At 40.8% G+C, this 13,090-nt stretch overlaps 1 protein-coding gene across 1 annotated transcript; it reads right to left on the minus strand.

Moving 5' to 3' along the window:
* Positions 1 to 8,531: 8,531 nt before the first annotated feature.
* On the minus strand, positions 8,532 to 11,882 carry LOC147464555 (uncharacterized). The gene is made up of 5 exons (XM_086515548.1): positions 11,508 to 11,882; positions 11,183 to 11,331; positions 10,503 to 10,667; positions 10,052 to 10,100; positions 8,532 to 9,784 (listed from the first exon to the last, which is right to left on the minus strand). Exons 1-5 carry the CDS (start codon positions 11,704 to 11,706, stop codon positions 8,946 to 8,948), a joined length of 1,401 nt encoding a protein of 466 aa, XP_086371674.1. The 5' UTR covers positions 11,707 to 11,882; the 3' UTR covers positions 8,532 to 8,945.
* Positions 11,883 to 13,090: the final 1,208 nt, after the last annotated feature.

Raw genomic sequence — 13,090 nt, forward strand, 5'->3', positions numbered from 1 at the left:
GAAAAATACAAGAAAGAGGAATATAGACTTCTCAGATGATACAGATGTGCTAGAAGGAAGTCCGTGTGCAACTAAATGTAAAGACAAAGAGGATGTGTCTTCTCTGGAAGACCCAACTGCAACTGATGAGAGGCTGTTTGATTTTGCAGCATCTTGTGGTGCTGGGGACAAGTTTGATCTAGTTCATTCTATGTTTAATCCAAAGTTTGACATTGAAGACCTGTTAGCTCAGCACAGTAATTTCTTGCAGTCCTACAGAGATAAGTTTGAAGTGATGGTGCAGGTAGGAAGGGTTGTTCTGCCTACTATGACTCTTGTGCATTTAAATGACTGTGGTGGAAAGGGACAGGGACTGAAGAAGTATAGGGAATTACCACCTTCTTGCCGACATTCAGCCTGCCCTTTGCATAAAAAAGAATGCAAACTCATTCAGGAAGCCTTTGGCTTTATGCTTTACCTGAACAGCCTGTTTGGATTCCTCATGCAAAATCCTGATGAGGTGTTAGAGGAGCAGGATGCAGCACCAGATGAAGAATGCGAGGAGACAACTCATATGCAAGAAGTCGAGGAGGTTGAAGACACAGTCGACCTTGAGGTTGAGGCAATGGAAGTACAAAGAAGTAAGATGCTCTCTGTGAAAACCACAGAAATCAAAATTCCATTGGATGTCAGTAACTTCACTGAGAAGCATGCTCAGATGATGTTGCCTGTTGTGCCTGGATTCAAGATTGGAGACAGGACCTATATCTTCTTACATGATGTGCAAAGTGTCTTTTATTTAAGGGAGGATTTCTCCCTGGCTATTATTTCCAGAGTCCAAGAGGAGAGGAGTGGATTTGTTTCAGAGGATAGTAGTGATGATGAGGCAATGGAAACATCCAGTAATCCAATGGAATGCCATCGAAGATGCTTTGAGAAAGCTGAAAAATACAAGGAGACACTACCTGATGAAGCCACCTTCCAAGCAATAAGACAAAGCCTAAGACCATCGAAAAGTAACAAAGAAGTGGAGGATTGGTTTAACCATTCAGGTCAGGGGTCAACTACATCTGTAGACCTGTGGCAAGAAAACCTCTTTATGCAGGATGAGAGCTTCATGGTAACTCTCTCTCTCTCTCTCTCTCTCTCTCTCTCTCTCTCTCTCTCTCTCTCTCTCTCTCTCTCTCTCTCTCTCTCTCTCTCTCTCTCTCTCTCTTTGTGTCACTTCTGACATGGTATGTGCAGTCTTGGATTGCTGACAAGGATGACTTCCTTCGGCGCCGGACAAGAGAGTATCGAGGAAGGGATGCGGCCCTAGCACTGTACCTTTCAAAGCTTTGCGAGTCGCCGATAGTAGTTTTTCACAATTCCATGTCACAAGAGGGTTCAATAGCAACTTACACATTCAAGACAATATCACGCTTCTTGGGTGGACTGGTGCTGCCCAAAAGTGCAGATAAAGTCATTCTTGTGGACAAAGTGTTTGCTAGAGATTGTTTTGGTTACTGCCCAGGCTATACAGGTGGTCGGGCAGCGTATTACTACACCTACACAGCAATGGCACTAGCTCTTGGTAGACAAAACCCAGATGAACTTTTAGAGTATGGCAAACATCTCATGATTCGTTACAAGGGTGACGTGCCAAAAAACAAAATTGAACCTTCAAAATCTTGATACACTTCAAGTAGCAATTGTATAAGATCATGTATTACATAAATTTTGTACAATGTCATCCACTCAGAGTATCTTTCTCCACTTGTGATTCTCATACACCATTGTCTCTCTCCACCTTCGTTGACTTTCACGAGCTCCGGAGTTGTTGTATGCCATTGATCTTTTAACTTTTTGTTGTTGTAAATGTCTGATGGCTTGTGCTGTTGCTGAATTTGCCAAGACTTCTTTTGCCTGCATTCGATGAATGATTCTACGATAGAACCATTCAAATAGTTCTCTCAAACTGTTAGCCTTGATTCGAGAGCCACCATGTCGTGTGTGCCTGAAATAAGCATTTCTCGCCATGTAATGAGACTTTTCCATCCCTTGGGTATTCCATATTGCCGGGTTCCCATACTTCTGTATAAAATATGGCAAATGATTGAAGATGATGTGCTGGATATGAAAACAGATTAGTTAGAATGTTTTACAGTCACATATTTGCACATAAGAGAGAAAGAAATACATGATAATACCATGTAGTGAGTAATCTGGGTGTCTGTCCATGCTGTCTTGAATGATTTTTTCAGAAGGTTGAGATTTTCCTTGAACTTGTTCATATCACCTTGTGACCAGTCATCTTTGTCGCACATCAAAAATAGGATGTCTATTGATCGCCAAACCTCAGCCTTCGCGTTACGAGTAGTTGGTTTGTGGTCTTTGACTGCAATATGTAGCTTTTTCCAGCTCTGATACTCTACCTCGCTAACATAAGATGTGTTATATATTTTTCCATGTTTTGTTAGCTTTGGATCTCTTGTACCTTGGGGCTTAGATAAAAACCTCCGTGCCTTCACCCCACCGATGGATGGTTTGCATGGGACATCCTTCTCAGCAGTTGATCTCTTTTCATCCCGCTAGATTTTCACATTGCCACCATGAAGCCCCATATCCGACAGTACCATTTCTAAGCACTGCAGGGCTACTAGTCGTTCTGCGAAGTTCTTAATCTTCCAAGCAAACCCGATGTATAAGTAGACCAATTTCTTCACAATTCTACAAAGGACATGCATTGTACAAATGTGGACATTCACAAGTGGTATTTTCAAAACCGGTCAAAAAGCAGGATCCTCAATGTGACGTGTTGGAGCTTTTCTCCACCACTTTGGGTCCATGACCTTTGCAGGCTCCATGCAGAACAAACACGGTGACTTTGCCATTGCACCCATTCCACAATTATACATGCACTTTAATGTTTTGATATCACCTGTAAGATGCCACTGAACTTGAAAGTCTCCCCTTCCATCTAGACGTAGTACCTCTCCCTGGTTAGTCTGTTGATCAATCACCTCCAGAATATTAGTTCGATGGAACACCCAATATAGAATCTCATGATCTTCTTTCTTTACTTGCAACACAAAATAAATGAGACTTAAGTAGATCTGAACATTTGAGCTTACTTGAGAATCTCGCTTACCTCAAACGCACCAAGCCACCATATGTTAGATTCTGATTGAACACTAAAATATAAAGGATCATCACTGGGACACTTTGAGAGGGCTCTATTCATTAAAGTAATAGTAACACGCTCTAGCTTTTTCTCTTTAACAAGCTCACACTCATCCAGTTTTAATACAAAATGTAATACCCCACGTGACTCTTCAAATGTGATGTTGTAAAACTCCACCATTCTCTTCTGTAATATCCGCAGGTCCATAAAAATATTGTTGAACTCATCATATGCCATGTTTGCTCCATGGCCACTGTAAGTTGCTTTAATATGAAAGGGCTGTCCAAGATAGTCTCCCTGTGCCTCGTTAAGCTGAAGCCTCTCTTTCCAAACACTTGAGGCTGATGGTAGAAGTTTGGATTTTATACCCTTCCTAACAAAGATGGATGAGACAGACTTTTGGATAGCCGAATATCCTCTTTTGCTTACACCAAGTGCATCAAGTGTGCCTTGTATCTCTTTTTCAAGCACTGAGTTCTCTGAAGTAAAGCGGTCCACTACATTTCGTTGTAGGACCTTAAACTTCTTGTCATGTACTATATCTGCTGCCAGGCTTCTACTTACAAGTGGCTTCAATCTCTTTCCTATATTGGCTTTGGGGTCAATGTTTTCCTTGTCAGGATAGATTGAATCTCTACATGAAGACAATGCATAAGTAAATAACAGAAAATTTGCTTCACTAACACTATTTAGGCACATGAAAACAATGCATAACAAGAAAAAACAAAAAGATTACTTAACTAAGACAATGTAGCCAACCAAGAAGCATCACCTTAATGCTCGGATTCTTTTCTTGAGACCTCTTGATGCAACCTGCAATGTTTCAAGATTGCGCAATTTCTTCTTTCGGATACGACCACCCAAGATGGTGTCCTTCATTTGACAACTTCGCACCTTTCCTTTCAGTTCTTGTACCTCTGTTTTATGTTGCAAAATGGTAACCTGATCTGTAGAATGTAAATGTGAAAGGGAGCTTGGAGAATGCTCTTGTAAGTTTCAGCTTCTCTTGTAAGTGATTTACAATAACCCAGAAGGCCCTTTTCTCCATCACCAGCAAAGGTCAATAAGCTTGTAGGATTGACAAACGGTGGAGACGCATTAGTCATTGGATTCTTAGGGTAGAGAGAGCCTCTCGTCCAGATATCTATGTGTTTAGCTCCTTGAGCTTTGAGCGTGTCTATGGAAGCGGGAGGTATATGTGTGTTTGTTTTACTGCACTTAATCAATGGTTGGTACTCATTGTCCAAATCAATGTGAAGGTGATATTTGGCTCGTTTCTGGGTAACATTTGTGCCATTTGAGGAGTGCACCATTAGCCAAATGTGCAGGTTTAATGGAAAGTGAATAGCGGCTGCGGATTCGTCCCTCCATGTTAGCCTCATTCCCTCCATATTGACGAGGTTCATTCAATGCAACTGAAAAGAGGATTATCCCTCAATCACTACGAACGAATGTTCAGAAGAGTAAGGAATCTACTTAAAGTACACTTTTTGAACTTTTACTATGAAAGACCCAGCTCTTTTATTTGCCATTTTTTCTAGAGAGAGAGTGCAAAAAATACATTTTCTTAGAAGGCCCTCCAAATGACCTCCGAAATTTCCTAATGGGTAATATACTCAATGTGTTTAGTGTGTGTGTGCGAGTGTGTGTGTGTGTATGTGTGTCACCTCTCTCTCTCTCTCTCTCTCTCTCTCTCTCTCTCACACACACACACACACACACACACACATCTATCTTGATTGGTTTTTGCAGGCCTTCACATTCAACTCCATGTGGTCCGAAGGACGTCATTTTCGAACCTGCAAGATAGATGAGCGTCGAACCACTCACGATAGTGGAGTTATGGGCAACTTTGACACGACAACACAAGAGGTGAGGGAATGTGGAACAATAGAGAGGATAATCAAAGTGGATTTCAGAACATTTCACAAATATCTCTTTGACTGCCAATGGTTTGCGAGTGAGGTTAAGAGACATGAGAATGGACTCTATATGGTAAACTCCGGGCAATTTCATCGCGGGAAGACCGACAACTTGGTGCAACCTAGTAGTTGTGAGCAGGTAAAGTCCATGTGCAACTCACTAAAACATTATATGGCAGATCCCACCATACCATCTCAAGAAGATGCCAATGACGATGATGCAGTTGAGGGCAGGAGAACCAAACATTTCCAATAACCAACCATAGTGAGGAGGAGGACGAGGATGGAGAGGATGATGATGATTCAATAGGAGAGGCTGTAGAGGATGAATCAATAGATTTATTTGTTGATTTAGCTACCATGGGGTTGGACATGGATGTAAGCACTTGTAGAGATTTTTTGGAGGATGAAAATTAATAAATATCTTTTGGATTTTGACTTCTTTCTCTACTTATGCTGTACAAAAGGGCTATTTGTTTATGAACGCAAAAAAATACAATTTTGATCATCGTTCGCTTGCCATTTCCATATGAATGCATAGTTGACATAAGATTTTGAGGTGGAAACAAAATATTTTTGTTTATAGAATCTCATGGAGTACAAATGAGTAGAGTAGGAGAATCATACCAATAGATGAGGCAAATTGAGAAGAGAGGTACTAAAAATCCCAATGAGAATGGGATTTCTTACACTCTGTGCAAAAAGAGGGTGACAATACAATTTTGATCATCGTTCGCTTGCCATTTCCATATGAATGCATAGTTGACATAAGATTTTGAGGTGGAAACAAAATATTTTTTGATATAGAATCTCATGGAGTACAAATGAGTAGAGTAGGAGAATCATACCAATAGATAAAGCAAGCAAAGAGAAGAGAGGTACTAAAAATCCTAATGAGAATGGGATTTCTTACACTCCATGCAAAAAGGGGGCACCAATTTCTGAAAAGTAACAAAATAGAATAGGATTTATAGAAAGGGAAAAGTGGGAGAGGAATGGACCACGTGGATTCTCTTTTCCTGTTGCGGTAATCTGGGTGGATGCGATAATGCTGGCGGAAAATTCGAAAAACGCACCGGCGGGTCTGCACCATACAATCTCTCTCTTTCTTGAAGCTCTCTCTCTCCTCTTATGCGATAATGTTGTGCGATAACAACAATATTCTCCCATAGTGACTTAAATGGGAAGAAGAAGTATTTTGGTTTGGACAAGAAAGTTTTGGGTAGAAGACCAAAGATGCCGCCTTATTAATAGTGACGTCTTGAGCAAATGTTCTATCTCCAAAGACGGGTAGACAACAAGTACTTAACACTAGGTTGGTAATGGGACACTTTTATGTCCTTTTAAGTGACCATTTTCCTTGAATTTTGTCAAGAGTTTCAAAATGGATTTTGAGGTGCTATCTGTCTAGAAAGTTATCTCATGATCTGAAAAAAACTCGACATTTTTTTGGAATATCAATTCGGTGGACAATTCTAGGCAGTGCTCCTATACAGAGAGCTCTTTCATATGTTTTTCGAGTAGAGGCATACGACACCTATGTTTTGTAGTCCTTCTTCGAGTGAAAAGCTACCATGTTACATGTGTGAGTTGTGCCTTTGAACCCAACCTAGCTAAGGGGGAATTCAATTTTCCCAATGCGATTAGCATGCTACACATCTCTTTTCCACTTCATATGATACAACCAATGGGACTTTGATAACTAATTAGCTAAGTTGCATGAAGTGTTTGAGCCATGGACATGTCGTGACATTATTAGTAGTAACAATAGAGCATATAGTGTTTCGAGAGTCAGCACACCAACTCATTTGTGACCTTATGCTTCATGTCATATCTTTGTGACTTTTATCATATCTTGCAACAATGATCTTGATTGCACTTGACAAAAAACACTCAACGTGAGCTTTGATTGGTACCTAATGCAGACATCATTTTGCGAGACATATAAACATCAAGTTTTCTTTTGAGAAATTTGGTTCTAAGCTTCAATCTATGTGTGTGGTTGTATGTCTTGAAGCTTTGCAAGAATGTTAATGAATGCTGTTCTCTTATCGCTTGCCAACTTGTTAATGATCTCTTTGTAAAGTTGCTCCTACCAATTTGCGTTTTCTTGACTTCAAATGATCCGTTGAAGCTGCCCAGTTCTTCCATCACTTCAATGTCATGTGTCGTATGTGTCAATGTCATGTGCGGTGCCATTTCGTCAGCTTCTTGAAGACAAGCGCCTTCACATGTAGCCGAGATTTTGCAATTTAAAGCAACAAAGAATTCATTATAGGCTTTCTTTCCTTGTGAACATTTGTTGACCCTCTCATACAACTTCATAGTTTGGATCCCCTTATGGTGGCAGCAAAAAAACCTAGATTTAGTTGAATCCTATTTAGAAGGCCTATAGGATAAAAGATCCACTTTAGAGACGTTTTGTGGAAAAATGGCATTTTCGGGGGGATTTTACAAATATAATCAGTTTTAATATTTAGACATTGCACCAGATTCCTCATGAAAAGGCGAATCGGATGATACCAAAATCAATATTCTTTAGATTTCTTTTGAATGCTCCTTTTGAAAAACTTCACATTTTGAGGTTTTTTGAAGCATTAGAGACACTCAAGGGCCAGCAAATTAAGCAAGATTTTTTCAAGTTTCTTGCCTCTAAAAATGTGTCTTACTTAGGGGTCAAATTTTTTAGTCTCTAGCCCGGTAGCTCCCTTAGCCTAGAGCTTTGTGGCATGGATAGCGCTCGTCTATATTTGACACAGGTTGAAGTTGAAGGATCAAAGATGGAGAGGAGCAACACACGAACCTCGAGTTTGGAAAACTTTGACAAATTAAAGAGTGGTGTCGCGGTCGAGCATACACCTACGACACTCAGCCTCATGCCAATGCTTGAGAAAATCTTGGTTTAGTGTAATCACACCTGCAAATTTTAATTTGAAGGTAAGGAATTGAAGGCAGATGTAAGATATAGTGATACAAATGTAGACATAAAACAATTAATCGCAATACAATTTCCAAAACTTTGCTCATTACAGAAAATTGAGGCAACAAAAGGCGCGGGCAATCATGTATAAGAAGCTTATTGAGCTCACCAATGATACTCTTGAATTATATATTAACATGGTAATTTAAACATACAGCATGGTATCATATGCGGTGGTGGAACTCGTGTTTATAAAAAAAAGAAAAATTACCAAAATACCCCTCTAATTTGAGGAAATTCCCAAAATACCCTTGTATCTATTTTGGTTGGATTGTTCAATATTTTCTAATCTTCATTCGTTTTTGACAATTGAGATCCATTTTTGAGTGCTCAGCATGTAATTTTTCACCAATTACCATCGCAAGAAAGGCAATTATGTCTAAAAATAATGAAGCAATCCATCTCCAAAGCCTACGTAACCAACTCAAATTGTAGTTTTAGCATCTTGTACAATAGACAATCGCTCTTCTTGTGAAGACCTTAAAAATTTTATTTTTTTTTGAGAAATTTACTCTCACAACCAGGGGTATTTTGAGAATATAATTTTGGAAAATTTGAAGGGCATTTTGGGAATATATGACAAAATATTGAGGGTATTTTGGGAATTTTTTAAATTTGAGGGGTATTTTGGGAATTTCCTCAAATTAGAGGAGTATTTTGGTAATTTTCCCATAAAAAAATGGTAACCACATCCGGGGCTTGAAAATGGAAGCTGGCTTCCTTATATTGTGCCAGAAGGGATGGGCATGCAACCATCCTTGCAAGTTGCACGTAATGTATGGGAGCTGGGGCGGCATGGCCGATGAATCAATGTGTGTACTAGCCTACAAAGAATGGCAAAATCTATACATGGGGCCCTAAAGTTTGTGAATGTAGGAATATTTTGAAGGTGCAGCAGCATTCATAGCCCAAGAGCCGCAGCCAAGTCTGCGCCAGAAGGAAGGTGAAAAGGCCCACAAAAATCGACACACAGCCTGGCAGAGCGAGACGAAACTGTGACGACTGGGTAAAGAAGGTCACTAGAGAAATACTCTTTATCACAGAGCTTCCCAGTGTGTCCTGCCAGGTGCCCATCCTTCACAAAGAAAATGACAGGGCGCTTCCCAGGAAGCGCCAGGAGCCCAATGCCAAGTTTATCCCCATTTGCAAGTCTGCCTACCGAAATGACTTCCGGAGCAGGGCTGCCATTGCAATATACCACACCATCACGGCTGTGGTAGCCGAGCGAATTTCTGTACCAGCCCACCATCCTGTCTTTTTTTATCTTGTCATCCTTTGCCAATCCAACCGCTACCCCTGCAATATAGCTGGAACTTGTCTCACTGCTTCCTCGGCCTGACAGCTCAACCATGTTCACTACCTCCACCTCATAGTAGAAGTAATTTAGCTCCTTGCTTACCTTCATCGATTTTATTCCCACCATCGTCCCGATCTCTGTTTTAGTACTCTTCCCTCCTTTAAAGGTCACTTCAATCTTGCCATCACCAACCCTAGTAAACAATTCCAATCTTCCTGATTCCTCAGACTCCTGGTCGATTTCAAAGCTCATTGAGCGATTCGGGTTGCTGCTTACTATGTTGCCTTCCTTTCCCTGCTTTTTCTCTACTGCATTGCTTATTGAGCCATTCAGGTTGCTTCTTCTTATGATGAGCTCTAATTTTCCTCGAACTTTCTCCACCACGTGCACTTTGTTCTCCCGAGATTGACCACCTGATTCTGCCTCCTGCTGCTGCCCCTCTTCTGTAAAGCAGAGACATCTCCTTAGTCAGGTGGGAGTTGCTTTGTTGATGATCAGAAATTCATCAGCTTTAGTTTGACTCAGGATTCCGAGTCACCCATCAAAGCAGCAAAGATCTGATCATGCGTACACACAAGCAAGAACAGACCGCATATACAACATACTTACATGATTTGTACTTGCAAGTAAAGACGTACAACCTACTTACATGATTTGCACTTACGTAAAAACATAATCCAAAACCACCAAAAAAATGGGAAAAGTGGTACCAGGAATAGAGGCAAATGGTGTTGATATTGCTTTATTGGAATGTAATACCTGATTCACCAAATTGTCCACATGATCAGTAAGCAAGAAAAGCATCAGGCCGGCTCAAATGAATTAATGATACACATGCAACCGTGTCTATTGCAAGCCATGGACGTGTGCAAAGATCATATAACAAACGTGAATAGGTCAGTATTTTCATCCTTCAATGGCCTCCTAAGAACGGGAAAGGAGCCCTTCCTCTTCAATACGTTTCCATAATCATGCATCATATTCATGTGCCTCGCTTGCAAATGAAGCCAATGCAGTTATACTAGTTCAAGAAACAAGTTTTCTTTCGAGGAAAATATCTTGTGGCTTAGATTAACAGCTTGTTTCTGAATCAGACTATCAAAAATTCAAATTTATCATTGTTTATGCTAGAAGAAATGAACACATGATCCGGTTCATTACATCCTTGAGGTGCTCCGGGAGCGTTTTTGTGGATTTGCCAAAGGATGAGAGCGCATCGTGTAGCTTCGGACATTCCCAATCGTGCACATGATCAAGAATAGCATCCACAACATGCTTCTGCGTGACCAAGCAGCTAGTGGTCCGCTTGCACAACTCCAATACTACCTGAAATCACAAAGGACTGAATGAACAGATCATATTTTCCAGATGCACACCTTATATATGTCATCAACATTATCCAAGGATTAAGTGAAATTCTGCAAGCTGGTTTTTGCCCCCCCCCCCTTCCCCCCCGCCCCCCGACCGCACATATTTGTGCACACACAAACACATGCAACCGCATAAACACACATACATATCTTACATGGATGCACATATACGCGCATGAACGTATGTGTGTTTGCATATATTATACATTTATATAGCCAAAAAAATATGTGGGTGGATGTGCATGGCACATACATACACACACATTAAGAGGCACAAAAACGCAAAATACATGTCTTAATTTGTGTGTGTGTGTGTTTTTTTTTTTTGGGGGGGGGGGGGGGGGGGGGGCGCTTCCTTACCTGTCTACACATCAATGTCAATATGTACAAACACAATGACACATAGATACATGACACAAGGGTAAAGAAGTTTGTGCTCGAGTCAAAACTGAGAACGCCTGGCTACAATACCTCCAAGACAGCAGAATCCATTCCCATCTGAAACGTGGCCATGACCTCATCCCGCAAGCTCCTCACAGGCTCTTCCTTGAGACAACATTTCTTCTGCCGCAGCTTCTTAGCAGTGAGATGGAACTCCTTCATCTGATCTTTTAATGTCTCTGCATCATATGGATTATATAAAATCAGGATTGATTGATTCTTGAATCCTTCTCTCTCTGCAGATACGCTCACACTCAAATTACCTTCAAGTTTCAGTGTGAGGCGCCTCTCTCTCTCTCTCTCTCTCTCTCTCTCTCTCTCTCTCTCTCTCTCTCAAAAATGGAAATGCACTGACCTAAGGACTTGGGGGTGAAGTCAGGGCAGCAGGCAAAGCGCGCGAGCGTCTTCTCCAAGTAGTCGAGCTTATCTTGGAGCTGACGATGGAATCGATCAAGCTCGCGTCGCAGGGAATTATTGGAAGAGATAAGCAAGCTCAAGTTGTAAACAGAAGCCATCAATTTCAAGACGACAGCAACTACCAAACTCGGATCCATGAATGCGGGTGTGCAGGTGTGTACGTGTGCAGGCGTGTACGTGTGCAGGCGTGCGCAGCGTGTCTCTCTCACAAGATTCTTCTGCTGTCCTTGGTGCCAAGCGCGGAGTACAACGACGGACTGAGAGTGAGCGTGAGAGAGAGAGAGACAGAGACAGAGAGAAAAGAAGGGAAGGGGGTGGGGGGGTGGCGCGGCTTGATTCGCAGGCAGGAGTCATTTTTATACTTACCAAGTCGTATCTACGCGGTTTCCAAGTCAAGCACTCCCTCGTTTGCCATGTCATGTGTCCAGGACCACGATCTAACACTAGTCTTAGTCTTGCCGTACAATGTTGTAGCAACCAATTATTAAGATCCAAGTGAATTATAAGAGCCAAGTCGCACCCGCAGAATCTTCATTAAGATTGCGAAAAATCGGCTAAAAAGTGATTGTTGCCTCATTGTTCGGAGATGACGATAGTCACAGAGGTTCGTTGTCGTCCCAAAAAATAGCTTACCCCCCACACCCCCACCCCCCTTTTCAAAGTGCTAGTAGTGGTAGCATCTACGTTCGAATTCCTTGCCTTCATTGTCGGAGATACCAAATATGGAGAATCCGCTCTTCCCACTATCGCCACTGCCCTTAAGTGTGACCCGCCTCTAAACAAGGCGTCTAGAGTTAGACATTGGCACTGCCTTTCACTCCGATTGAAGAAAGAGAGATAAAGAGAAGGAGAGGATGTGCGAGAGAGAAGGAAACGAAGAAGAAGATGTTGAAGAGGAGAAAAACAAAACATACCTTCCAAAAAATAAAAGGGTGCTCTGTTGTACACAGGTTGAATTTTCTCGTATTTACACTCCCTTTCTATCAAAAGATAGAGCCAACAAACATGAAATTGAAGATATTTAAATGATACAATGCACTAAACTAACTATCTGAAGAAGCATATACATTTTTAAAATGTAATTTTGTTTATTGAAGGACACAACGTTAAGTGCATTAAGTGATAGAGAGTACATTGATGATTTTAGAAACAATCAATTGAGTTTGAAGAAGAATAGAGTTTAATATAGCAAATAAAGATGGTGTTGATTTAAATAAAGTTGCAAGTACTTTCAGATGAAACAATCTACGAAATGTTGTGTTAGCATGATAACAACTTTTAATGAGGCATGTGTATCAATGACAAACAAAATTTACCGTTTTTTTATTAGTTTCAAAAATGTGTATTTTTTGCAGTGAGGGAGATGAGCTTGCAAAACATTATATTTGATCAAAATTTTGCTATTATGTCCACACATGAATGATTCTTTTAGTATAGTGCTACATGTAAATTCCTGCAAATGAAAAGTATTTCAAAAAAAAATAATTGAATGATTGATAGCGTAGAATGTCCCCCGCATCT

Source organism: Adiantum capillus-veneris, chromosome 1 (assembly GCF_014529385.1).
Source record: "Adiantum capillus-veneris isolate H3 chromosome 1, ASM1452938v2, whole genome shotgun sequence".
Taxonomy (NCBI): Eukaryota; Viridiplantae; Streptophyta; class Polypodiopsida; order Polypodiales; family Pteridaceae; genus Adiantum; species Adiantum capillus-veneris.

What these genes read in the sequence shown, in the direction of transcription:
- LOC147464555 (XM_086515548.1), bottom strand. Translation starts at nt 11,706, where the DNA reads ATGGATCCGAGTTTGGTAGTTGCTGTCGTCTTGAAATTGATGGCTTCT. An exon ending in CTTCACCCCCAAGTCCTTAG is followed by an intron (nt 11,332 to 11,507) that starts GTCAGTGCATTT and finishes CATATGATGCAG; the next exon opens with AGACATTAAAAGATCAGATG. An exon ending in ACCATTTGCCTCTATTCCTG is followed by an intron (nt 9,785 to 10,051) that starts GTACCACTTTTC and finishes TCTGCTTTACAG; the next exon opens with AAGAGGGGCAGCAGCAGGAG.